General features: G+C 42.6%; 2 protein-coding genes and 1 long non-coding RNA gene across 3 annotated transcripts; 2 read left to right on the forward strand and 1 right to left on the reverse strand.

The window, feature by feature from the left end:
• Positions 1 to 336: 336 nt before the first annotated feature.
• LOC139216705 (transmembrane protein 106A-like) lies at positions 337 to 10071 on the forward strand. The gene is made up of 8 exons (XM_070847914.1): positions 337 to 387; positions 3687 to 3854; positions 4233 to 4296; positions 4807 to 4960; positions 5123 to 5263; positions 5533 to 5576; positions 6048 to 6101; positions 9435 to 10071. The coding sequence occupies exons 2-8, from the start codon at positions 3689 to 3691 to the stop codon at positions 9553 to 9555; spliced, it is 744 nt and encodes a 247-aa protein (XP_070704015.1). The 5' UTR covers positions 337 to 387; positions 3687 to 3688; the 3' UTR covers positions 9556 to 10071.
• Positions 10072 to 14442: 4371 nt separating this feature from the next.
• On the reverse strand, positions 14443 to 17991 carry LOC139216590 (uncharacterized). The gene is made up of 3 exons (XR_011585569.1): positions 17902 to 17991; positions 16619 to 16685; positions 14443 to 14511 (listed from the first exon to the last, which is right to left on the reverse strand). It is a non-coding gene; the product is annotated as an uncharacterized lncRNA (long non-coding RNA).
• A 3547-nt stretch (positions 17992 to 21538) lies between these two features.
• LOC139216589 (ADP-ribosylation factor-like protein 4D) lies at positions 21539 to 25219 on the forward strand. The gene is made up of 3 exons (XM_070847753.1): positions 21539 to 21677; positions 22452 to 23183; positions 24204 to 25219. The coding sequence occupies exons 2-3, from the start codon at positions 22740 to 22742 to the stop codon at positions 24366 to 24368; spliced, it is 609 nt and encodes a 202-aa protein (XP_070703854.1). The 5' UTR covers positions 21539 to 21677; positions 22452 to 22739; the 3' UTR covers positions 24369 to 25219.
• The last annotated feature ends 2700 nt before the right edge of the window (positions 25220 to 27919 follow it).

The raw sequence follows: 27919 nt of genomic DNA on the forward strand, positions 1-27919 counted from the left end.
AGAAGGGTATGAATAATTTTGGACATGCCACTTTTTGTTCAAATGTAAATAAAAGCTGAGAAATATTTTTTTTCCACAATGATGCCTCTTGTACATCGTCTTATAATCTTCTGGGAGACACCTGTGCCATTTCCAATCAAGAAAAAACTTGCTGGTTGAATAAAAGTAACTTTAAGTCAAAATTTGCCAGGGGTATGACTAATTTAACTGTATATGTGTGTATGGAGAGTCTAAACATGTTGAAATAGGTACTTTTACTTTGAAAGTCATGAGCGGAAGTGCTGTGTGCCGTGTGCACACTGACCGTGTGTCGGAGTGTCTGTCACCAAACAAACATTCAGACAAGTCAACAAGAGGAAAACCTTGTCTTCTCCGCTAGAACCGAAGGTAGGGACTCTTCTCGCGGCCCGAGGCAGCTCGCTCCCCGGCGGGTGGGCTGTCACCCCCGGGGTAAGATTGCACAGAGCACCGGGACACCTGGAGGAGGCAGGCGGAGCAGGCTAGACTACGACATGCTTTAGACAGCTTGTAGCGATGATACATTAGCTAACCTGCTCAAAGTACTGTTAGCTTAGCGTTAGCGCCTCTGGTCTGTTGGTGCTAATAGAGTAATTATTATTCATTTGAATATCATTTTTGCTGCATTTAATGGCACATTAATCCATTTATCGTGCCATTTATTTATTTAGCGTCGTATCACCTCTGTGTGGTGTGTGAGTGCCAGCTTTGAAAGTAAGATTATTACGAAGCATAATTATACGTCGACATTGTTGAATTGTGCTGAATGAAGCCTGTTATTATAGATGAAGGAATGAGGCCACCTTTCTTATTGATCTACCCAGAGTGTCTCTAACAGCACATCCTGTGTGCTCTGGGAAGCTCTACTTTATGTCCCATGAGTGTGGAGGTGTGACTGTGTGCTTTACTTTGGGTTATACCAGCTTTAATGTACCAGGCTGAAGTTACCACAACTCCCCTTTACTATGCAAAGATTAAAGGGACATTTTCTGTGGGCTCAACTTTCTTTTATATATGTTTTCATTTGAGGCCACACAAGTGCATGTCAAAAAGTGAAATATTAAAGCTGTGTCAAAACTATTACACCATGAGTAAATCCTCCAAAGACAGAACAAGGGAATTGATTAATTTACTGATTAGATCATTTAGCTTTTACATCAAGTTTATTAAAACACTGCATTGATGCTTTTAGATTTTATCAACTTATAAAGCTTTTTAAAAAGAATTGATTGATCAAACATTATTATCATGGACATATTATTCCGCACACACAAAGCTGCTACAAGTCAACATACTACCGGAGGGCTTGTAGCAATTAAATTGAATCATTATCTTATAATGTCATCATTTCAAATAAATAGCCCTCCCAATAGCACCACTGTGTTGAGGTAGTAATGACATCAACTGGCATTATTGTGACCTTATAGATCACATGTTTTCTTCTTTCAATGGTGTAATGATGCTGAAGTTACAGTTGTCTTTGGTCTTATATGTAAGAGTGGACTAATCACTCCGCTGCCTCATTAGTTTAAAACACCATGATTGTGGCATTACAGCTAACTAGAACCTGTTTTGGAAGTGCAGTTGATTAGTATTTGTTGTTACCAGAGGGACTGTTTCCTCCTTTCTCCACCTGGACTCACACACAGTGGCTCTATTTTAATCTACAGCATTCTGTTTCTGTCAGACACCTCTGACCACTACAGATTTTACATCTTAATGTCCTCCTTCCTCTTTCCTTTGGTAAAGACCACTGTTTCCTCACCTCACTTTCTTCACACACACAGACGCTGCACACAGTTCCTGTTTCAGTTTTCTTTTTGGTTTAGTGAACATACCCTCCAGAGACACGCACTTTTATTTGGCATGCATTTTTACTTTTCATAGGTATTTGGGATTAGCAGGACCTGATAAGTATAAAAACTAAGCACCATGTTTTAACAGGAAAAAAAAGGTATGTCATCATATATGGACAATGGGTTTATTTCACTGTATAGAGCAGCTGTGGGTCAGAGGTAGAGTGGGTTGTCGATCGATCGGAAGGTCGCCGGTTCGATCCCCGGCTCCTATGAGTCAGCATGTCGAAGTGTCCTTGGGCAAGCATAGCATCAGTGTGTGAATATGTGTGAGAGAATAGTCTCCTCCATCTTAGATTCCTCCCATATGAATGATGTGTGAATGGGTGAGTGAGGATGTGATGTAAAAGCACTTTGAGTAGTCAAAATGACTAGAAAGGCTCTTTACAAATACAGACCATTTACCATTTACCATGTATAACACCATGGAATCATTAGTGTTGAACAAAGTATGTAATTGTTTATCGCGGTGCCTGAACAGTGAATCAGATGAATAGCGTCAGCGTTTCTTATGCATCCCTCAGTCCTGCTCTTGGCAGACAACATGTAAATGTATCACATAAGGGAAAAAAATCTAATAATTTGTTGCACATGCAAGAACTATTTATGCTCTTGTAAACTTTTGGTTTCCCCCACATGCAATGTTTCACTTCAGTTTTGCCTGAACAATACCAACTCTAGCTACTACTACTATAGCAGGTGATTAAAGGACAGGTCCACACTTTTTCCTGTCCTGTGTATGTCATGTCAAACTGCAGATGCTATCTAGAATAAATGAACAAGTTTCAGCCATAAAATCTGATTGGTTTTGTACCTTGTTCACTTTTGTCTCAACATAGGCTGTAGAATGAATTGACCGAGATGCCCACCATCTTTCTCTTACGCTGATTACTTTATTAAGTTAGTGAAGTTAAAGGTGGAGCACACCCAAAGTGTGATTCCCACTTCTAAAGACGCTGGGCAGTGAGAGGATACACTACATATTACATAGCCAAACGTTTTACCCATATGTGATTGCTGGACTTTAAAGGTTATAGGTTTATAACCTATACCTAAGTTTATAGGTTCATGTTTTTCTTCTTAAAGCAATAGCCAGGTGCCCGTATGAGGACTGAGACAGAACGTGTTCCTCCTCCTGGTCCTGGTCCTTACTGGCCTTCTAAAAGCGACCTTAATGGAGGTGATGAGGACAAAATCCACAGTCTTGTTCTCTGTAAAAACACTTTCCAAAGTTTAACTGAAGCTAATAGGATGGTTCACAAGTCAGAGTGCTCTTGTCTTTTCTGTATCAAATACCCTCTTTGTGTTACTGCCTCTCTGCTGTGACTCAGCATGGAAAGCCTGGTAATAACCAAAGAGAGGTCACTTGGCACTAAAGAGGCTGTAACAGCAGAAGATACCCTTGATATTTGTCGTACACAGGACAGCTGAAACATCATAGTAGCTTCAGATAAACGTAGGTTTTTTTGCATGGAAGAAGGTGTGTGTGTGTGTTTTGTCCCCCTTGACTTACATTAGAAAAGCATTGGGAAGAGATATCTCCAGGGCCAGTGTGAACATGAGGAATGGTAACTGTTTCAGTGTACATTGGAGCATGTGAGTGTTTTTGAGGATAGACAGGAAAAAGTGTGGACCTGTCCTTTAATCAGCTGCTATAATGTAATGCACTATTTGTACTAAAGACTGGAAGTGTATGATGATCATAAAGGAGTATTGTTATTTAAGAAGAATCCACAGTTACATGTTGAGAAGAGATCGATGAAGGTTGCAAACTGTAATACTGTTCGTGTGTGTGTGTCGGTGTCTGTTCAGGTATGGGGGCGGCTCCCAGCAGGTGTGATAGTGGCAGTGGCCATGACGGTGACGACCAGCCAATCACCGAGAACGAAGACGTCAAGAGGCGGAGTTCCAGCCAGAGACACAGCTCAGGAGAGACAGCACACTGTCCCACCTGCCAGGGTACTGGACGTATCCCCAGAGGTAAGTCAGCTAACAATTTCTTTTTTCTGTTATTCATTTCATTTTTGAAGTCTTCTCTTACTTATTATTACTTATTTATTTATGATTTAGAGAGTTATTGGTCTATTACCAGACCTATAAGCGCATTCCTTTTGAAACTAAGCTGTGTACACAGACGCATTTCATGCATGTAAACTAAAAAGTAAGTCAGTGCTTGAAGTGACTACAGTCTGCATGGCCTGCAGCCCTTACCTCACACTGTGCTCTGAATAGGCACATTTCATCCCCTGATGCTTTATGTAAAACAGAGCTCTGAGCACTGACATCTGAGAGCACTGACAACTTTATTTTTACACTGGAAAATGTTGGGCTATGAAACCATGTTCGTGTTTGTTACAGGCCAGGAGAGCAAGCTGGTGGCTGTCATCCCCTGTACCGACCAGAGGCTGAGACCCAGACACACGTAAGGACACAAATACTACAAATACGCACTGAATCGCACAATTCACCCTTTCTCTCAATGAAAAACGTAGTTTCCTTGAAGCGTATGACGACAGGATGCAGAGACATGGTGTTCCTCAGGCTACCTCAGCGATGGTGTGCCCCGGGCTGGTCCCTGTGGTTCTCCAGGGCTGAACTTCTCTCTGAATTTCCCAGCACACCCCTGGCCTACCTGTCTACTGGAATAAGAAGAGACCGTCACGGCTGCTAGAGAGGGAGACAGAAAATGAATGTGTGCAGGGAAATCACCTGTGGCTGAAGCTGCCCTTGCCAAGTGGACTGATAATGCCTGCTAACATAATGCATTGCATAATTTATAGCGAAACTGCCCAATCAGTCATAATAATTATCATCTTGTTCCCGGACATACGTGATCACTGTAGGTGGTTTCCACTGTTGAAGGGAGCGGGAGTGTCAGCATGGACGGACGGTGTGCTGATGTAGTCTTTGGATCTGCTTCCTCCTCTCACAGGAAGCTGTACGTGGCTGTGTCCGTTGGTGTGTGCCTCCTGGTCAGCTCCCTGGTGTTGTTCTTCCTGTTCCCTCGCTCCGTCCTTCTTTCTCCAGTAGCCGTCAGGTCAACCTTTGTTTACTTCACTGATGAAGATGTCAAAATTAACATCACGGTGGGTAGAGTCAGAGAGAGTGAAAGAGAGAATGGAATGGTGTGATGGATTAAGAAAGAAAAGTGAATGCTGTTGACAGAAGAACAGATAAGATGAGTCATGATTGTTGTCAGTCATTACTCTTTTCTGTCTTCTAAAAATCACAACTGTCTTTCTTTGTAGAACGTCCTGAACATCACCAACAACAACTTTGCTCCGGTGCAGGCCTACAATCTGACCGTGCAGGCCCTGAACTTTGACATGGTGGTGGGAACAGTTTCCTTGAAGCATGTCACTTCTGTCAAACCTCTCTCCATCAAAAAGGTGAGACACCCAGGCCTCACAGGGACAGATAGTACCATCTGGGGATGGGCCACTACACGGTAGGCTCTGTCTTAGTGAAATGGATGGTTTAGAATAGTATTAATTGTTGATGTCAAGTGCCAGCAAAGACAGGACAGCTGCCATTGTTATACAAAATGATTGATATATCTCGATATCAGAATATTACGTCACTGTGATATTGGTGAGCATGACTTGTGGACAGTGTGAATAGTGAGAATGAATTGCTGTGACTCTGTCCTTCCTTCCAGTACTCCTTTGTGATCCCCATCAAGCTCACAGACCCTGAACTGAGGTGAGCTGCTGCCAGTGTTGCTGACTTTGACTTACTGAGAGTCTGAGAGCCTCTTAAACTACAGACATGTGGGAATGATTGGTGTTAAGCTGTTGCTAACTGTTTTAGTCAGTGTGTATTCACACAGTGAACTTTGTCTGTAAGTAAAGGTCATCACTCATCCTGAGCGCCATCCTCGCTATCTTTGGCCTGAGAACTATGTAGAGGAGAGCTTTTTTGTCAACCTGGAATTCAAAGGGAAAAAAACAGAATTAAATGTTGTGTGTTGTACCCCCCCCCCCCCCCCCCCCCATATGGTTACACAGAATGTATGCTGCCACTAGTCAGAGCTGTTACTGGGATATGGTGTGTTTCTGTCAGTCTGTCTGTGTGCTTCAAGTCTGCAAAATTAATTCAAAACATTTTTGATCATTGTTATGATAGCAGTATAACTCCTGTACATGTCATGATTACTCCTCTGTCTCTCTGCAGTGACTACTGTAGGAAAGCTTCCTTGCCCGTCCACATTCTGTATCTGCACCTACAGTAAGTGTGATGTTCAGTAGTGTGTCAATGTGTCTAACACTGTCTTAAAAATTTTCTTTCAAATGTGGAATTGTGAGAGAGACAAAGGTTTTTAAAGATTATTGGGCAGAGTGGACAGCTGCTCTTACTTTTATGATTTTGTGTGTCACTTGGTTAAGTGCACATCTGTTTAGGAGTTTGCATCACAGAAATGAAAGATGCGTTGCATTACCCCCAAAACCTAGCAGCCCAGTCTTGTTAGTTTTAAATTGTACTCCTGATACAAACTTTTGAGTAAAGTTCTATGAGATTGCATTCTCAAACTAATAACTATTAACGGACTAATGTAAAACTCGGAGCAGGTATTGTCATTGCAGTGTTCTGGTGGCCTCTGGATCTAGAAGTGTGAGGCTAGTAGAGGACAGGGGGCCTGGGTCCCTGTAACAGTTTAATTCAGCCTTATGATATAAAAGTTCTTTCAATACTGTGAAAGAACTTCAGTATTATAATAAACATACATTCAGAATCATCAGTATGACACAGCATCAGCATTCCACAGCCTGAGACATTCTACATTTCATTTACAGTACAGTGTTAATGGTCTTTATGGGGGTTTTCTAAAACATTGTAAAGGAGGATTAACGAGCTCCAGTGATCTGATGCCTCCTTCATAGACAGTCTGAGGTCTGTAGAGGTGTGTGTGTCATATCATTTGATATCATTTGATTTTCATTATTACAAGCTTATTATTTTTTGTATGACCATCTAACCACCTATTGTTTGGAAAATAGTTATGTTCCCTTCATTAGTATTGCCTTATGTCTAGCCAGTATTCAGGTTGCTCTGGCTGGTAAAGTCATCACAGACTGACATTGCTCTTGAAACACATGTGGCTCTGAGACATCTAAGACTTAGTTTCCTCCAGATTAGCAGCTCTCTTTGCGCTGAATGAAACTCTCACTTATTTGTTCCTCATGGCACCTTTGACTTGTTTTCTAACATTTTCATGCCAATGTAATGGTTCTACACAAGGCTACACGACTGACATGTATATGTATTAGATCAAATGAAGGAGCATTTTTAACCCTAGAACAAATCAAGCCTTTATTTTCAAGGCTGTCTAGACGTCTTTCTACTACGAGGGATGGATCCTACATGAACACAACAGATATTTTAAAGGATTGTATAATTACTTGCTTTTCTCACAGGTTTAAAGTGTGCAAGATTTTGAATTTTCATGCACCAGCCAGTTTAACAACACTTGCTATAGAGAAGTACTTAAAAATAGGTTTGTAGGGACTTTTAAATGACCAAAGCAATGTCCAAAAAATGAATGAATTCATTGATATTTTGTGCAGTCACAACTGTTGATAACAAAATCAATCAATCAATACTCTGTACTTGCGTTGATTTCTCTGCATAAGTCTTTAAACAGAGGTGTCTCAGCAGCACTGTAAGGACAGTGTGACTGTTAGCAGTGCTGAGCCAGAGGAATGCCAGAGAACAGAGCAATAACCACTAATAGTATCTGTGCTGACTTCTGCCCTAGTTTGTGCTGTGAGCGCTCACATGACTCTCAGTGAACGGATTAAACAATCTCCCACAATGCATCAGCCACATAGTTCAGACTGGATTGGGAAGAAAGACATCTCAGTTATTCAATGTAACATCCAGGAACAGTTTGAAAAATGTGGTCCATTTCATTTCCTCCAAATTCACTGCCGCTCCTTCGTTGATTTGATTGTAAAGAGAGAGAGCAGTGTTACACTGTACTTGTTGTATTACTGAGAATGGCTCTTCTTTTTGCCTTGTGCAGACTGTATGCAAACACAAACTTTCTTTAGAAATGCCTTGTTAAAAAAATGGTTAGCTCTGTTAGCAATTCCCACAAATAGACCAAAACCAACAACATGTTACATCCAGTTCAGTCCGACTATTCACGATGAGATGAAACCATTTTAGAATGTCTCAGGCAAAAGTAGCAGTGGTGTAACCTGGCCCATCTCAGCTCAGCTCAGCTCAGCTCAGCTCAGCTCAGCTCAGCTCAGCTCAGCTCAGCTCAGCTCAAGCTCGCTGATGCCTTCCTCTGCAGCTCAGCTTGTCAACTCGCCATTGGCTGGTTTTAGAACGTAAGGCTTGTCACCTGTTTCAACAGCTTGTAGCAAAGTGACCAGTATTCTGGTCGAGCCATCAAACTGTTAGCTTTTTGAAATGGCAGAGTTTTGGGCAGAGCCTTAAAATAGACTTTTTTAAGAACATCAACACTAAAAATGACACTGTAGCAAAACTCAGTATCACTATTCATATTCTAAAATGCTACAAAATATAGATCAGAATTATAAAAACCAGCCAGGAAGAACAGATGCACCGTCTCATCTAGTCATATTGGTGTAAACTGGTTTCTGAACGTTGTAAGTACTTGTAAGTTTCATCTTGTCTGGTTGTGAACCTTTGCTCTGAACTGGGTCTGTCTCTGATTTAATTCTCTGTCACTGGCTCTCACACAGACAAGAGATTAATATTCTTCCTTTTATCTAACACTCAAAAAGAAAGCAAGTAAGTGTATTCCCCAAAATGTTGAACTGTAACCCTGAAAACGCAGTGGGCACGTCTGCGTCGTGTTCCTGGTGCGGTGCAGTTTTGCTCCGTCCCCAGTGTGGTTGTAAAAACCCCCTGGGAGCGTTTCAATTCAATTCAATTCAATTTAATTCAATTTATTTTGTATAGCCCAATATCACAACAGAGTTGTCTCACAGTGCTTTACAGAGTTCACTGAAATAAACAAGAAGTGTAAGCGAACAAACAAGTTTCAGAAGTGCTTTCAGGCGCGGAGCTTGTTGCCTGTCTCACTTGCTGAGATTTTGTTGATTTAGTCGTTTTCCTGTGATTTTAAGTGACCAAACAAGCTACATTTTGTATTTTGTCTGTTATAAATGTGTTTCTTGTATGTATGTACTGCTTTGTTGTGCTGTAGCCTACCGACAGCAGCTCAAGTGAAAGTGAAAATATTTTTACCACATCCAACGCAAACCTTTTGTTGAACATGGTGTTGAAAACCCATCTGACCGGTTTCTATCTGGCCTGGTGCCACTGATAATAAAATGATGAGCTGGTGGAATATATGATTGAAAGTTATTTTTTAAACTGGCTGGATGCTCTTTGCTGTTTGTTCGTCTGACTTCCTGCCCGACTCATCTGCTCTGTGCTGCTTGACACGGTCAGGCCGGCTTGCTCCCGGTGGGTTTTAAAGAATTGACTAGAGAGGACACGATCGGGTGGGTTTTAGCTTTAACGCTCATGTTTTCAAGTTCCTCTCAGTGACATTCTGTTCTGGTTTGTCTTCCTTTACTGCAGGATGTCTATGACAGTGTACTACCTGGTGCACTATGAGCAGCTCTCCCTGGAGACGTACGAGTACATCGACTGTGGAGCTAACAGCACCATACCACACAGTGTGCAACCCCCACCACCCTGATGGATGGGTGGATGGATGGTGGATGAATGGATGCTTAGAGGACAATACTGTGGACATACTGTTGGTGAGGTGGAATTGTTGGACCGGCAGTGTTTTCTTTCTCGCCATTGTGTCCCTAAATGTTAGGCAAGCTATAATGTGATACCAGGGAGCTATGAACCCTCATCCTGAATGGATGGATGAAGGGTCCTGGAAGGATAAGATAAATATGAGTGACTAAATGAAAAACTGCCTCTTTCTACCCTTCCCTGTATCTGAATACATGAGTACAAATGCACCACTCTACAGTTCGACAGTTGAAACTGCACAGTAGAGAGAACCCTGAGAACCTTTTGACATTGAGTAGATGTTGATAAGAGGTCAAGGCCAACAATTAAGGACTGGGGTTAGTCACTGTCATTGTGACAGCATGAACTAGGTACTGAAATTCCACCTGAGGAATGATTATGATTTCACTTCTGAACTGTTGTTATGAAAGGTGTAGTGAAATATTGTGATTGTTTGTGTTACTGTAGAACTTGATCACTAAGTGCTATTTTTTGCCAATTGGGTTGACATTGGAAAACATTTCTGTCATATGCAATTGTCCACTGTCATCCTGACCATCCCATTCAACAGAATGCCAAAATATCAGAGAGTCCATGTGAAATCCTGGAGCACCTGTGTCAAGAATTTTCCCATTTGTCACTTTGACCATCAGGGAACAGGAACCACTCCATTCAAAAGTTTGCCGAATGTCAGGATATCCACAGAGTATCTTGTTTGCATGCAGCTGTCCACACTGAAGCTCTCAGCCATGTTTGATGTAGGACGTCAAAACAGGATTTTCAAAGGTTTCCACCAGTGGCAGACTGGTGCGTGAGCACAGCCTCCCTCTTTCATTCCTTCAGCTGCCTTCTTGAAAAGGTCTGCTGTGCAATTTTTGCACACACCTAAAATCCAGTTGATATCCAAGTCTTTCAAAATGTTTAAAAGTGTGTGTTTCTCCTTCCATTGAGAAATGTGGGCTTTTCTTTTGGTTTGCATCTCCACCCCAGTCTTGCAAACTATTGATTTGTTTACAGCACACAGACGTAACCGTAAAGAGGTGTACACAGCCGTGTGTCGCAACCTGCTGTAATAACCTCGACTGAGACTCTATCTACACGTATACATGTCCAAAGAAATAATCCTAAAACCCAAATAATATCTGCAAATGCACAATTCGTAATAAGGCCTGATTCTGAGTTGAAGAACATAATATGCTGTTTACACCCATAAATTGGCTCGTTTAAAGTTTGGAATATTGTCATATTCAGAATAATAGTGGAATATTAGTGTGCATGTAAATGTAGCCACAGGCGAACAGGAACACTTTTGACATGGCAGGAAGTTGGTCAGCATCCCTCTATTATGCTACATATTCACTTTCATAACAATAAGTTCATATGTTATATACAATACATGTGATATATATATTGATTGAATGCATTATGGGCGTCAGTTAAAATGAATAGGCAGGACACTGCTGTGATTAAAACAGTAAAAAATATTTATTCAGACAACCACACAGAAAACATCGTGCTGACATTTACTAAACGAACTTCTAGACCTGAGAAGTAAAAACATGCAGTACTGTGCAAAGGTTTCAGCCAGATGTGAAGAAATGCTGTAAAACATTTAAGCTTAGTATCAAAGACACCAAAAGGTTAAGCTGGTTACCACAGTAACAACCGGGAACATCACTGACATGGTGGGATGTTCCAATGTGAACCCTCACTACTCCATTCAAAGGCCAGATGGCAACATTTTTGTTTCTTTTCTAATTTGGATGACTGTGGTCCCAGAATTTGCACACACAGTGTGGACGGGGCCGAATCCCCTTCTCAGCATCGGAACAGGAAATTGCTTTATGTGGAATAATCAAACAAGAAAGGTGTGACAGTGGAGGGGTCATACAGCTTCAGCCAAAGCTGGGCATGTGATGACTGCGTGTGTTTTGACACTTTTGAATGGGCTCGTCAGAATGATCAGAATTTAACAATTGCAAATGGATGAATTTGCTACAGTAGATGTGTGGTGATAGTATTATGTGAGTGAAAATTGCACTATAGTTCTGTCAATAGGATGCAGTCGCGTTACAAATACAGGTAAATGAAAGTCATTTTTAAGAATTATTTTTATTATGTGTTCCGCGTTGAAATGTAGGTGTCATCCTGGTGGCCTGTCAGCCTGTCATACCCTCAGGATACCATTTTTTCATTTTGGTCTAGCTCTGTTTTTCTGGTCTACACTGCTAAGTCGAAATCCTGTGCTATACAGTCCTGGTCACCATTATTGGCACCCTTTTATTTTTTGCAGAACCTCTACAATATCTTCAGAAATAAATGAAAATGTACCAAATTAATATCATCAGAATTTTATTGTTGGATTTCCAAAGTAATTTAACAAAAAACATTATTTTTACATCTTACATGTTCTAATTTCAAAAAGGAAACATGAAAAATGACATGGACAGTAATGACATCCTTAATATTTGGTTGCACACCCTTTGGCAGCGATGACTGCCTCCAAACGTTTTCCTGTAGCCATCTATAAGCTTCTTGCACTTCTCAGCTGGTATTTTCTCCCCAGTTTTTCAAGCTCTTGAACGTTTGCAGCATTCCTTTCCCCAATGGCAGATTTCAGCTCACACCATAGATTTTAATAATAATATAATATAATAGAAAATATCATACTGCTAATCTGTTAGTCACATTCCTATTGTTAGTGCTATAGTCTCTGCTAGTACGTTGGTTGCTGTTTGTATTGTCTCTCTTTCTCTCTCTCTCTCTCTCTCCCTCTCTCTCTCTCTCTGTCCAACCTCCACCCAACGCAGACCCCTACAGAAGCCGCCCACATTGAGCCTGGTTCTGTTCTAGGTTTCTTCCTGTTAAAGGGGAGTTCTTCCTGCCACTGTTGCTCAATATAATATCTGATGCTGCTCATGTGGGGATTCTTGAATCCTTAATTTTGAATTCCTGAATCGTTGGGTCTCTCTCTAATTAAAGAGTTTGGTCTAGACCTGCTCTTTATGGAAAGCGTCTTGAGATAACACTGTTGTGAATTGGCGCTATATAAATAAAGATTGATTGATTGATTGATTTTCGATCGGATTGAGATAAGATATTCCTTTATTTATCCCACAATGGGGAAATTTCAAGATCAGGACTGCTGGCCAGTTTAAAACCGTCCATTTTTTCCTTTTCAACCATTCCTGCGTGCTTTTGGATGTGTGCTTTGGGTCTTTATCTTGCTGGAGAACCCATGACCTTCAACTCAAGCCTAGTTTTCTTATACTGGGTAGCACATTTTGTTTTAAAATCCCTTGGTAATCCTCTGACTTCATGTGATACGGTGAACGTCTCCAGTACCAGATGCAGCAAAGCAGCTCCAAAACATTATGGATCCTCCACCATGCTTTACTGTTGGGAGGGTGTTCTTTTCCCTTCCCTTGAGCTTCATTTCGCCGCCTGTAAACAAATTGTTTTTCTGATTCTAATTCCTGATTTGTCACAGGTGAGTCTAAATGGGTTTTTTTCCTACACTGATTTAAAGGGTGCCAATACCAGTGTCACAGCAATCTTTCAGTTTTTCTATTTTTTCCTCCTATTGTTTTTTTTTTATTGTTGTTTTATCATTTGCTGTTCTGTATCAAACATGAGTGGTGTATAGACCAAAGCTGTTGCACTAGATTCATTTTTGTCAGGTGATATTCTACATTATGTACTTAAAGTTCATGGGTGCCAATAATGATGACCAGGACTGTACAGCAAAAGTGCTTTTTCAGTCTTTTAAAACTCAAACTTCACACATTCGCCACAGGAGAACTCAATGTGAACTCAGCTATCGACCAGTTTTTGTTGCTTTGACACAAAATGCATTCAGTGACCACATCTTACAAATTTTCTCATTCAAACACCATCACCAAAACACTATTACTAACAGTCTGCTAAAAATAAACCTAACATAGCACAGCATTACTGTAATAGTAGCTATCTTTACATGTATATCTAGATTTTAAGACCTTCCAGGGAGGGCTGCACAGCGCCAAGACGTACCTAATGTGATGACGAATAAAAGGAGAAAACTGAGCAGCACAGGAGTCTTTATATGGACTTTGACGTGTTTTTTTTTTTATTTCTTATGTACATGAAGTTGTTGTACGAAGACGTTATCTATTATTATTATCATAACTTCTTCTGTAAACTGTTGAATAAACCGCTGAAGCAGGTGTTTGTTTGATGTAAGTTTATTCAGTCAACTGTTGTGGACATTAGATTTTTATGTCTGGGCCACTGTGTGTAACCTTCAGAGAGACATGACACAAGGAAACACTGACACAGCCCCTCAGACATGTGACTGTCTGACTGACCTGTCTTAAGTGACTAAGGGTCAAAGTGTCATTTTGGAAGCACTGATGCACTTGTTGGTGAATTTATTCTCCCCCGTTTCCCTTTTTTTTGAAAATGTGATTAGAGCAGAACCCACGCAGCTGTAAACAGACAAATCAAAGACAGACACATATTCCACATAAGCATGAGCTCGGTTGTGACTGGAGAAGAAACATGTTTGAATTCACAGTCAGCTTTTACAGAGCCAACACGATGCAGAGCTGCTGTTCAGAGCTTCCAGTCATCCAGCGAGCTTATCAGAGAACAGTACTGCTGCTCCGCTTCCTCACCACTGCTGAGTGTACTGTAAAGACTGGAAGACAAGCAGGCGCCATTATTCCTCTGGAAATCCCCAAAATGTGCTCTGCTTTTACAAGCCACTTTTCTTCTAAGAGACGATCATTAAAAGCTGATTCAGATATTTGTCAGTCATGGATACGAGACTCCAAAATCATCATACTTACTGAGTATCTGTTGGGGATCTTGGCACTGTGGTGGACAGGTGTCTTTATGTCGCCCTTACAGTTGGGACACTGGCCCCCAGCTGGAGACGGCACAGGAAGAGCATTATTTCCTTACACTAACGAACAGTTTTACATTAACAGTGGGTCAAAGAGTGTGTGAGCTTTTTAACCTCTTTCAGCTCTGTGTTTTCAGCTCTGCTCTCCAGCAGCAGTATATCCTTTCAGTGTATCCTTTACTCACATCAGTCATTTCCAGGTTGTTGCCTGGAAAACAATAAATCTGTGGCCTGTGATATGTGAGACACACAGTGTGGAGCAGCCTGTGTGGCCCTTCATGAATCCTTCAGCAGACCTCCCACTAATGAGAACACTGTGGACCGTGACGGCTCACCTGCTGTTGTGTGTGTGTGTGTGTGTGTGTGTGTGTGTGTGTGTGTGTGTGTGTGTGTGATGACAGTTTTTACAGTGAAAGGTTGAACGTTTGTGTACATGTGTATGAACTTCACTCTTCACCGAAGTGATGACGGTGAGCAGGATAAACATAGTTTGTCTGTAGCCCTTTTCACACTGCTTTGGGTGGGAATGTTGCACTTCTGTTACTTCTGTCCCACCATCTGTGTGAACCCATGGACTGTGTCTAAGAAGTGGACATAACCACCGCGATGTCACCCACTGATTTGTGGGTCGCCATTCTGAAGCCTTGAGTTTGGCTTTAAGGGCATCTTTTTGGAGCTAGTACTGATTTTATTCACGCCTCTGATTTGTTAGTCACAAGAGAGTCCCGCCCTAAAGCACCCCCCACTGGTCGATTTTACTCTAAATCATTCTACATCGTACTGAAGGTAATAATTCAAGGCTCATTTTCTCATAGACTTCCATACATTGACACTTTTTGCAACCACCCTTGTTGGCCAGCAGAAAGAACACAGGTTCAAGGCACTTCCACTTCATTTTTCAGACCCAGAAGCTACGTCCACTTCTTTTATACAGTCTATAGTGTATGCGGGAATTGAGATGTGTGAACAAAGCAGGAACCAGCAGGACAGGCCACCACTAGATGCTGACACTCTAGCGTATGTACGCTGGTGGACTTTGAAGAGACAGATTCACAAACGAACAGTTAACATCAGTGACTCCTGATCATTGTGCTGAGCTGTAGACCTCATTTCACTCTGGTGCTGATATGAGATCTGCATGTGGACACCTTATCTGAATCAGGAAGAACACATGTAAATGCATGTAGAATGAAATAGATAGGGCAGACCACATCTGGAGGTGGTTCACACTGTGGTCAGATCGGAACCAGGTGGAAATGACATTTGTACAGTTCAGTCTCATATCTTGCTGATATGTACACTGTGTATCATAGTGGTAAAAAACCCTGAAGCTGAACCCTGTGTGTGTGTGTGTGTGTGTGTGTGTGTGTGTGTGTGTGTGTGTGTGTGTGTGTGTGTGTGTGTTTCCATTCACCAGATGTATGCAGATGTGTTGTCAGCACTGTATGTGTTCTGTGACTGACTTCATGATGAGACCACTTAGTATCCCCAAGTGTTAAAGACCATCAAAGACCACTAAGATATTCATGAAGCATCAACAGAATCAACAATGACACCATCGTGTGTGTGTGTGTGTGTGTGTGCTATACTGTGGTGTTTGGACATGTTAACAGCTGTTTCTCAGGAAATAGATCATTTATTCCTGTATTGTGTGACTCAGTCTTTTGAGGTATAGTATTACTATTCCCACTGTGGAAATGGTGACATGTTTTCAGTGTTTTTAGATTGTAGCTCCTAAACTGTTCATGGCAGCGTTCTTGTTGACTGTTTACAGGCTGTGCTGGTATCTTTCAAATGGTTGAATGTATGTTTCCTACCTATCAGGGAGCCATTGGATTGACAATAAAAAGACTTCTTTTACTGACAAATACCTCGGCTTTATCGTAGTGTCATATCAGTGGGCCTTTTCACTGCAGGATCACAACAAGCTAAACATGGGGCTTCTCATAATTTAATAAAACATGACTGTGAGTTTCCACCGTACTTTACAAAGCAGGATGTTGCAGATACATGTCCAGCAGGAGCAGCTGCTTTAGCACGTCAGTGAAGTAAGAGGCCGTGGGACAGTTTAGTTTTGTTGATGGACGCCGTCCAACCTGGTTATTCTGAATGTACCCAAGAATAATGATACCTGTTTGCTCTTGTGCTGGGTTTGATTCAGTTGGACTGCAGTTGGTCTCAGAAGCTCTCTGCAGCATCTGTGGAGAGAGAGGTAAAATGACACGAACACTCCAAATCCAGAGAAAACAAAGAATATGAGACTAAATCACTGAGACCATTGTCACCACTGCTCCGTGCTAACATATTAGAAGAGCAATTATTTCATTAATCCAGGGTCAGTATACAACCACCCATGGTACAGGACTCAGGGGGATTAGTTACTCAGGCGTGCTGACTGCTACCCTCAGGCTAGCTCTTCCCCCTGTTTCCAGTGTTTGTGCTAAGCTAAGCCTACCAGCTGCTAAGCTTCTCTGAGTGTTACAGCCGCCAGCTGCTGATCAGAGGAGGACAGTGATGTCAGGCTGCCAGCACTCTCCTACATTCACATGATACAAACAACACGGGGAGCCAAACATGGCTCTATGGTGCTACTGGGGGTCACAAACTACACAGGATGCCTTTACTTTCTCTTATCATCTCCCTTCCTCTTGTTTTCTACAGAAGGTCTTTAGGATATCTTTCATCTTAACGATCCCCATCAGACAAACACTCCACTCAGGATATGTGAGCTGTCGGCCTGTGTCCCAGTGACCCGGTAACACCAGCAGCATTGTAGTGGTTTGCTTTTCCACTCCACTTATGGGACAAAAACAAATTGCAGAAGACAACTTTAAGACTTGGTAAAAATTTGGATGACTCTCTATTTTAAGCTTGGGGACCCATTTTAGTCTTAACCTCAATTAGGTCTTATTAATAGATAATGCTGCTGAACTCGGATCTTTAGAAAATAACAAATCCTTAAAGTCAACTGAACACCCCCCACCCCTAAAAACACAAAAACATATTTGTGTCTGAATGCATCCGGGAAATCAGCAACAGGATATGAGCAGTCAGATTCACACAGGAAAGGAGTTTGACCCCATGCTGGGGTGTCACATGTCCCTGCTCAGATTCCAGTCAGCCCTGCTGTTGTTCAATAATAAAGTAGAGCAGACAGACAGCTGGATCACCGTCAGCACAACAGTCCACATATACTCAAGTTAACTGTCACATCACTTTTATTAGGACTTACACCCACCACAGACTGTGAGGCTTTAGATCTTTGGATGATGTCTTACTCTTAATCAGTAACTACATCACCCCTGCACAGTTACAATGTCACAGCACAACATTTATACTGATGGATTAGAAGTATGTTCTCAGTTACTTTCCATCACTGTCACCACCAGGCAGCACTGTTCTCAACAACTTTACCTGCTGTTTGTCCCTGGCCATCCTGCGGTCCAGAGCCCTCTGACGCCGTCGAGCCTCCCAGTGCATGGCCGACATCCTGATGTTCAGCAGCTGGAGGGGACAGTAACACGTCCAGATGCTCTTTGGAAGGATCACAGTCTCTCAACTGTAGTTTCTTTTTGTTTTGTTAATGATGGTGAAAAAAACAGCTCTGTGGTTCGCTCAGACGTTAGGTCACCTAAAGAAGAATATAGAATCTATAGCAACAGGACTGTGTATGGATTATAAACAAGTGTGTGTGTGTGTTTGTGTTGGGGGGGTGGGGTGGAAACAAGGTTCATTAACACAACATTGACATATTATCAGTTGCTTATTCACACATCCAGCAGACACAGAGCAACATGATCCTTCATGTAGAATCGTGTTTGTGTCACCTGATGAGTGGAAGTCCAAGTTTCATTTTCTTTCATGTCTGTTTTTGTTTTGGAAGAGCAAGACTGGAGCCATGTGCCCAGTCTTCATGCTAAGCTAAGCGACGTGGCTGCTGGCTGTAGCCTTCTGTTGAAGGGGCAGATGTAGCAGTGGCACACTTTCAGCCTGGTGTTAAGTTACTGCTGAACTCAAACGTTCGCAGGTATCTTCATCCAAACCAAATTGTGGCATTATGATCACAAGATATTTGGTTCTGACTCCACAGAATATTCAGATGTAGGCTACACCTGCTTTCTCTCTGTCTGTCTGTCTGTCTGCTTTATATCCGTCTGATGTGACACCTGAGCCACCTAAACTCCCAACCACTGCCACCAGCTCCTCTGATTACTGATCTCTCCTGTGTTAACCTGCTCTCACCTGGCACACACTGAACACCTATCACGGCGAATCGCTGCTCTGACCCATTTTGCTAATATGATGATGATTATTATTGCGTCATGCATGTAAATATTCTCATCCTGCATGGGGTTTCAGTTCATATATACCAGGAACAGATTACACCACATGCATTTTCAAGTTTTACTACACAAAGTAACAAAGGCTTCTGATTTCTAGACCTTTATGTCTATAACAAAGATCATATATCTCTCATAAAGCCTGTGACTGAAGCCTGTGGAAATAAAAATACAGACTAATGAACTAATTTTCTTGGCAAACTTAAAAACATCCAAATTAAACAAAAATATTTGATCAAGTGTAGACACATGATGATCCAGTGTTGTGTTTTATCCATTTAAAGCACATAAAGTATGTCCTGCTATGTAATATATGTAATTACCGTGACAAGTGAAGCTTTGCTGTGCTAAAGCAGAATAAAAAGAAGGGGGTGGATGTTGCAGCAGGAAATACAGGCAAGCAAAGAATAGTGTTTCCCTACCTGATTCGTGCCCTGGAGAGCAAGCAGCTGGAGCAGCCTCAGTGGAGGACTGCTGAGGGCTGAGCCGCCGCTCTCTCTTTACCTCTCCCTCTCCCTCCCCTACCTCTGACCTTGTTAAGTGGAGTTTCCAGGCAACATAACGCTCTCCAGGGCAGCTTTTGCAAGAGAGAAACAGAGAGGTGGGGTAGATAATTCATTGTTTAACACCTCCTGTGGCTCTCTAACAATGGTCCCACCTCACTGTGTGTTCAGTGGGCACATTTAAAGGGTTATCAGTCGCTGTAATCATTCCTCTTGTTCATTCTGTCTGTGAAATTTCCCCCTCCTGAAGTACTCGCAAGGTCAGAGATGGCACAAAATCTACAATGAGTTCATCTGAGGACAGAATGAGAAGTGTGGACCTGCATAATCTGCAGTGAATATCAGTGTGGGGCCATGATGAAAAGATTTTCTAAAGCGAGAGATATCCACGGAATCCCAAAGTTTGTCTCTGGTCTGAGCAGGAAATGAATATAAGTTGTTGCTAATGGATTTCAGACAGACCTTTACAGTCTTAATGCCACAGTCTATCCAGGGATAAACTCTCTGCTCCTCAGCTCTTTCTGGGATTCCAGAAAGTGAATGAAGTGAGACACATAAAAAACAAAAGTATCACCACATGCTTTGCACTGGGGCTGTCATTGCTCCTGCAGACAACAGAGGGCGCTACCGCCCTGTGCAGGGAGGAATGATGCCTGTAAGGCTGACTGCTCGTGCTCTTGCAGTAAACAGATTTTTACTGTGGATTCTAATCTGCTCTAAGACTAGTGTTTCATATTGTTTGAATTTTGAAAAAGTGAAAAAAACAGGGACTTCAACAACATGAGCGGTGGAGGAAAGTAACCTGTAAAGTCCATTTAATCAGCCACTGTACTGACATACAAATCTGAGGTACTTGAGTAGGCTCATTAATGCATCAATAATTATAATTCTACAAACTATAATCTAGATTATTCTGACATGGACCATACTGCATAGTGAGCGCTTTCGGTACTTTAAGTATATTTTGATGCTAATAGAATTTTAAATGCCGGTCTTTCACTCGCTCATATGTTTCCTCTTGCTGGTATCATCTGACACAGCTGGCTGATAAAAGCCTTTATATTTGTCTTACACACACTGACCCATCACACATGCACCTGAAGGTTCCATCATGCTGATCTAATCAGTTTTATATCACATCCACATATCATCTGACAGCAGGATTTCCACAGTGGGATCAAACAGCACAAAAATAAATACATTTAATGATAAATAATAATTTCCTTTGTCATGATTGGTTTCAGTGTCTTTGTGAGTGCAGTCAGTCAGCCTGGCTCCAGTCAGTCAGTCAATAGGTCACCACTTGTTTCACACGCAAACATTTGCACACACCCGTGTCGTTATCATAATGAGTGTACATGGTGTCAAGGAAAGAACGACATAAACCATTATCATGCAAATCTGTACAGAGGAGGCATTATGTCATAGATGGCTCCCACTGACCCACAATGACCTGCCGGCACTCCGAGCTCCCATTAGAGCTGCTTTTCATCAGAAGCACTGTCACTTTTCCTTATTAGAATGCTTCATTTTGTGTATTCTGCAGCTGCTGTTGATGCTGTTTTTCGTTGGATCATACCAAAAGGACATCAAATCCAGGCCAGCCGCTGTTACACTAACTTCTGTTAGTAGATGCAGTTTCTCTTTCAGCATGACTTTCATCTGACTAAGCGATCAACACCCTTAGTAAGCAACATTATTACCATCTGCTGATCTGTGATGTTTGTCAGTGCAGTTAGATCTAGTCTAGTTCACTGTTATATGTCCTATTAGGACTATTGTGAAGAGTGAGACAGCCTGAGGTTTCCCCAACAGTGGTGGAAAGTAAGTTTGAATTTAGAACCACCAATCAGTGTGGAAAACAGTTCAAATTTGCCCCACATTGACCAAATATACATATTTATAGAACACTCAGTGTGGGTCCTTTTGCATATGAAGCTTTTTATTTTACATGTAATGGAGTATTTTTACATTAGGGTAAGTGCAACAACAAAATATTGAAGTTGTGCTTCAAAAAGAAAAGATCAAATCCTGAATTTACTGAAAAAGAAGAGCTCACAGGTGAATGACCGTATAGATACTTCATTTCCCAGCAGCCTCCTCTGTACGTCCCCTCCCCCCCCTGCCCGTTGAGGGGGCGGGGCCGCATTGGGAGTGTTCCCGTGGCGCTGCTGCTCCGCTGCTGCTCAGTAGTCTCCGGACCAGTAGCGGCGTAGCACGGCTCTTCAACTGCGGCTTCCACGGCTGGTCTCTCGAAATTATTTCTGCGCTAAAACTTGATTTTTTTCCTTAACTCGTCGTACTGGAACAATGTTGACGAATTGGAACAGCTTGGAAGTGCTGACAGGTGAGATATTTGAACTGTTTTACTCCAGAATGCGGAGAAACACCGCGTGCTGCCTGTTGGACACTGAAGGAGACCGTAGGAGAGCTCTCTTCGGTCGGACACAACAGTCCGGAGAATAGACTGTAACTTTTTAACTATTGTGTAACGTGTTATTTTTTACAAAAAGCCTACCAAACACCTTAAAGCAAGAGTTCCCTTTTCTCATTTGCTGTTTGCTTGTCCTCGAAAATGTTTGTAACCGACTTTCAAACATGACCTGCTATATGCTGCCTGTCCGGACACCTAACATGAGCTAACAGTAGCTAACAGCAGCTAACATGAGCAGTAGTGAACCTGCCGGGGGCTCTCTGTTATTCTAGCACCGTGCAGGATCCAGCTAGAAACAGAAAAAACTGCAGCTGCTGACTGTGCCTTCTGCCTCCATTCACTGTGCAGTCTGTCAGGACAAAAGCTAAAACCTGCTATTTTTTTTAATGAATTGGATGCGTAAATGAGGCCACTTTATTCTATTTGGGGTACACACTGGGTTCTATATAGAACCGGGTTTACACTGCATTTACAAAACAGGTCAATCCTGCAGCCTATACTCAACTTATTAATATATTTTACAGTCACAAAATGTGGCAGAGGGTTGTTATTCTGCCCATTTCATGGTGAGATGGTGAGTGTACTGGAGCTGCACTAAATCTTAGCTACCCTGATTACTGACAGCCCACTGCCCTTGCTGAAATAGCTGACTCATGTTTTCCTCCCCCCTCTCCTGTTTTCCTTCAGGCCCTCAGTGACTGCAGCCGGCCCAGCGGTCTGTCCCCCACTATCCTCCTGCACCAGCCTTTGAAGTGAGGCCAGGAGTGTGAACTGCTCTCCAACCAAACCCGCTCCTCCCTGCCCCTCCTGCCACCTTCAAAGAGTCTCCAGACACTCAAACACTGTTTTTGCTGCCAAGGACACAGAAAGCAAGTGAGACAAGGACCCAGGAACACTGCAAGATTAAAAAACCGCGAGATAGTGGGAGTTTGAAGGAATACCTGTGAATCTTTTGAGGGATTAGTCCACCTAAACATGGGGAACCAGTTAACAGAAATCGCCCCCAACACCCCATTCCTCCCCAGCTTCCAGTCTCTACATGTAGTGGTGATTGGTTTGGACTCTGCAGGGAAAACCTCCCTCCTGTACAGACTCAAGCTACGGGAGTTTGTTGAGACAATCCCCACCAAAGGCTTCAACATGGAGCGGATTAAAGTACCGATGGGGAACTCCAAAACCAACACCACCACGTTCCAGGTGTGGGACGTGGGCGGTCAGGACAAGCTGAGGCCCCTCTGGAAGTCGTACACCAGGAGGACGGACGGGCTCGTGTTTGTGGTTGACGCAGCTGAGACGGAGCGCATGGAGGAGGCCAAGGTGGAGCTCCACAGAATCACCCGGTCGGCTGAGAACCAGGGGGTGCCGGTGTTGGTTCTGGTAAACAAACAGGACCTGGATGGGGCCATATCAGTCCAAGAGGTGAATATTGTAGATATTTTGCGAACAATTTGGTTATGGTTGGCTGGATGTTGTATAGAGCTGGAATGATTTCTCAGTTAATGGATGAATCAGTTGACAGAAAATTGGGGACAATAATTTAGTTAATGAATCAACCGTGTTAGACAAGTTAGACAAAAGAAAAATGTACAATATGTGCTCAGATATTATCTGCCCCTGCATGATTGTGGCCCCTGTAGACGGACCAGGAGTGGAACAGCTGGAACATGCCAAATAATGGCTGGTGTTTTACAGCATCTACAGGCGAGGCTAGGTCACCTAAAAACCCTTATAGAAACCCCTCTGCCATCTGACTTTCCCACTGTGGCTGATTATCAGGCACCAGTGGAGATGAAAAGCATCAGTTACCCATGGGTGCCCAGGAATATTGCTGCTGCCTCTGCCTGTAGAAACAGAAGAATTGCATATTTTCTTGGGGTCTGAGCTGGTATATTGTTGTCTTACAGAGTAAAGTAACTCTACACTTGTGTAAGAGAATTATTTTTCCTTATTGATTAATTGGCAGACAATTTTCTGGTGACTTGTGTCCATCAAAATTTCTTGAAACCCAAGGGGGCCTGTTTATATAGCCTGTATGTCTGACAGGGCACACACAAAAAACACATAAGTTCACTACCATGTGACACAATAATTAATTCTGTCCATCAATTAATGAATGGCTCTTTTCTAACCTGACTCCTGCTCCCATTGCCAGCTGTGTTGTTTCCGTGTGTTTCTTACTGTCCAGTTTTCAAATGTTCTTGTTAATATTTCCTAACAAGTACAAAGTAAATCCAGTGGGTGAAATAAAAGTTTGGTCAAATGTAGTTTAGGAATATGGGGAACAAGGGAAGAGTGTTTCTGTCGTCGTGCTGTTGAAACCAATTCAGTGTCATTGAAGTGTTGGTTGCGATGGCTGGTGGGTTGAAGGTGAGCAGGTTTGGCTTTGTGTGTGAGGGGTCGTGGCTGACGTCCTGTGGTGTGTCTCTCCCTTTGTTTCAGGCGGAGAAGGTGCTGGCCCTCCATGAGCTCAGCTCGTCCACGCTGCACCACACCCAGGGCTGCTCGGCGCTGGACGGTCAGGGCCTGCAGCCTGGCCTGGAGAAGCTCTACGAGATGATCCTAAAGAGGAAGAAGATGCTCCGACACAGCAAGAAGAAGAGATGAGGCGGAGGATGGTGGCCATGCTGGGGACAGAGGAGACTTTTAGAATCACTTCTTGTATGAGGACCTTCTCAGCAGCCATGTCTGTGACACTTTGGGAACTTGAGAGGGTGGAAGCAGAGAGAAGCCTGACTGTTGACATTGTGGCCCTGAAGTCTGTGCCAAATGTTAAGCCCTTTCTTTACCCAGCAGACATTTGGGCAGACCTTCTTCCTTTGGGATTGTTCTGCCGTGGAGCACTCTTCCCTCTCCTCACCTCCCATCCTTAAAGGAGCTCGACATTCAGATCCAGAGGGAGCGCAGAGGAAAACCTGTGCAATATATGATCAACACTCACCGATGCACTCACTCTAACTTTGAAGGATGTTTTGTACCACGACTTGTACAAACTGTAGTGCCAACAGAGACCTGCAGGCCTGGCCTGAGCATAGTTGCTGTTCCTTTCACTACGTTTCAGTGTCACACTTTACTCTTGATTTTTATGTTGCATGATGTTCACCCAAACACCTGCTTGGGAATAGTAAGACAACACTTTTGTTGATCAAAAGAAGACTATTATGCTGTTTATTGTAGGTTAGACGCTGCCCAGTGTTCAGTTAGGTCTTCGGCCACTGGGACTACAGCTAAGATGCACCACCAACGTGACATTTACTGATGTTTGAGGCTGCTCCTGAATTCAGCCATGCAAGTTCCAGATTGTTCTTCACTCTTCACCAAAGCTCTTTGCTTGTGTCAGTTTGTTTCGGGGTTGGCTGAATGGTTTGTTGGCAAGTTCAAGCAAGAAATAGTTTTTACATTGTGTACATTTTGTTTTGTAAAATGTTAACAAATGAATAAATTATTGAGCAACTTTGGCAACTTGTCTGTTTATTTCAAATATCTCACTATCGACTACTTTCATGGTGGATTAAAGTAGCTGTTGAATTATAACGTCAGCAGGCCTGTGAATGTGGGACTCACTCACAAGAAGCTACAGTCGCCTCTAAGGCGTCACATGTTCAGACAGCACATACTGTCCATGTGTGACAACCCAAATGTGATCTAGTCTAAATGGTTCTGTACTGATTCCTGCCACTGTCTAACAGTCATAGTGTCTGTCACTGTTGGGCAGAGCAGGCACGTGTCCTTGGGCCTCCAAAATCCTGACGACGTCTGTATCACAAATTAGCAATTTCGACCCACGTGTGCAGGAGTATACAGGAGTATTCGTCATTTTCAGTCTTTTCTTTCATCCATGAACAAAGTCCCACTGGCCCGCAAAAACATCTATAAAAAATCCTTTATTCCCATTGCAATAACCACCCTGAACAACATGAAATAGGACACTGAACAGTACATATATTTGGCATGTGTTGGCTGCTGTTTCCTACTAACATTTCACTTGTCATCTGTGTGTGTGATATGTGTTGTATTTTATTGTTGGAGCCTTGTCAAAGGAGAATTTCTGTCACCGTCAACGTCAAGGTTTGCATTTTGGTTCATGATCCGACTTACCTGTCCATTAACCATCTGGAGTACAAGAACTGTAACTGTAGTGACTGTTATCATGTGTTGTTTCCTTTATCTTTCCAGCTGGGTCTGTTTCCAGATGGTAGGTAGAAGGCAAAGTGACTGTGGGGCGTTTGTGTGGCTATATGGGCATCAAACAGGTTTCATGTCAGTGTCCTCAGGCTACAGTTTCATCAGTAGGTTATTCCATTATTTTCCCTCCACACACCTCTCTATTATTACCCTTCTCTCTTTCTGTGTGTCCCCCCCCCTCTTTCTGCCATATAAAGGTATCAAGTGCTCGGGCTCATATCACTGGCCTGTTTGAGGTGTTTGCACCTTTGCAGAATCCATTCAGAAACAATCCTCCCCCAGTGTGAAACAACTGTCTGCTAATATTTCACTTTCCGTGACGTCAGGAGCAGCTCAGATTAGCACTGATACCACAGCAGGGCTGCAGCTTGTATTTGGTTTTGGGATATGAAGTGTTCATGGGATGCAAAGTCCTTTTTCCTCACTGAAGACAAATGCATTCCTATTAAACATGTTTCTTATCTCAGATTTGATAGTCAGGAGTCTGTAGGCTCGTGTTCTGAGAGTGCTCAGGAAACAGTGAAATGAATAACTCAACAGAGAGGAGAGGAGATTTATTAATACAGCATATTTCATACACAGCATCAGACAGCAACAACAAACATCTCGGTCCGCTTCATATAGCTGCACAGAAAAAGTGGCCTTGTCAAGTTATCTATTCAACTATTGTACCTTTGCATTTACAGTCAGTTTCAAGCAGCACTATTAGAGCAGATCCATTTCCCCGACGTGTCCAGGTAGCCATGTCACGTTACAATAAAAGGATAGAAAATGTTTTGGGTATGGGATACATCATAAACTGCTGCCTGGTAGGCAGACAACAAGCCAGCAATTACTTTCATTGATTCATTTTCTATGTAGCTGCCTCATGCACAGAATGTCATGTTGACATTAGTTTGGGTAAATCCATGCTGCATTGAGCAGTGACTGTTACATGAGGCTAGTAATATAATCTTTTGTGCACCTCGTGATTATTGTGCATAAGAAAATGAAGACGGTGTTTTCCTACATGTTGTGACCAGCGAGGCACGTTGCTTTAGTGTTTTCTACCAGTGTGTGCATTTATGGTAATATTTGTTATTGGTGCACAGAATACCAAGAACCAAACATGAAGAGTTTGGCTTTTCATGAATATTTGAGAGAGAAATCAAAGCAAGGCTGTGGGCAAGGTATACTTCAAACAAACACACTGCACACACAGACAGGCTCAAACACACACACACACACACAGTAGAAATCAATAATAGTGGGATAATACACACTGCTGGAGTGCCTTAGAAGTCAGTATTTCCCTCCACTGGCTACACTGCAGCACTGTGGACTGGAAACAGGTCTTTTATCAGCTCCTGTGCGATGGCTGTCCGCTTATCTATCGCTGCTGTGATGTTACAGTGGTGACCCTCAGCCACTGAACATCAGTCACAGGAATGTTAAAGCCCTCCTTCAGCAGCCCAGCCCCCACCCGCATGACTCCTCCGCGCTGTTCTTTGATACCAAACGCCGGTACCCCCCTCCCCCATCACTTGACAGTGATACTCAGACCAACAGTAGCCTACTCATGCATGTGACCCCGCCTGACCGGGGGCCACCCACACTGTTGGTACAACTTTTATGTCATCATCAGTGGGGCATTAAACCTTCCACCAGCTATACTGGGGAGTGAGCTTAGAAGCCACGTCTGTGGAGGGCAGATTGACATATTCTGTTCACTCTCATAATGAGAGACTAACTTTATTTGAGAAGGCCTGAAACATTCTATGGTCATATTAAATTCTAACTCAACAAAGGAGCCATCTTTAGAAAGGATCAGTGTCTCTGAAATGTGTTGAGTAAAACTAGTAATAATAATGAATGTAATAATGAATGTATTATTGAGTCCTAACTGTTATGGCTATTCCATGAAAGAGAGTTTGGTCTTTGTGTTACTATGGCTACAACAACAATCACTGGGTGATCACACATAATGTAGTTTT

The sequence above is a fragment of the Pempheris klunzingeri genome, chromosome 17, assembly GCF_042242105.1.
Source record: "Pempheris klunzingeri isolate RE-2024b chromosome 17, fPemKlu1.hap1, whole genome shotgun sequence".
Lineage (NCBI taxonomy): Eukaryota > Metazoa > Chordata > Actinopteri > Acropomatiformes > Pempheridae > Pempheris > Pempheris klunzingeri.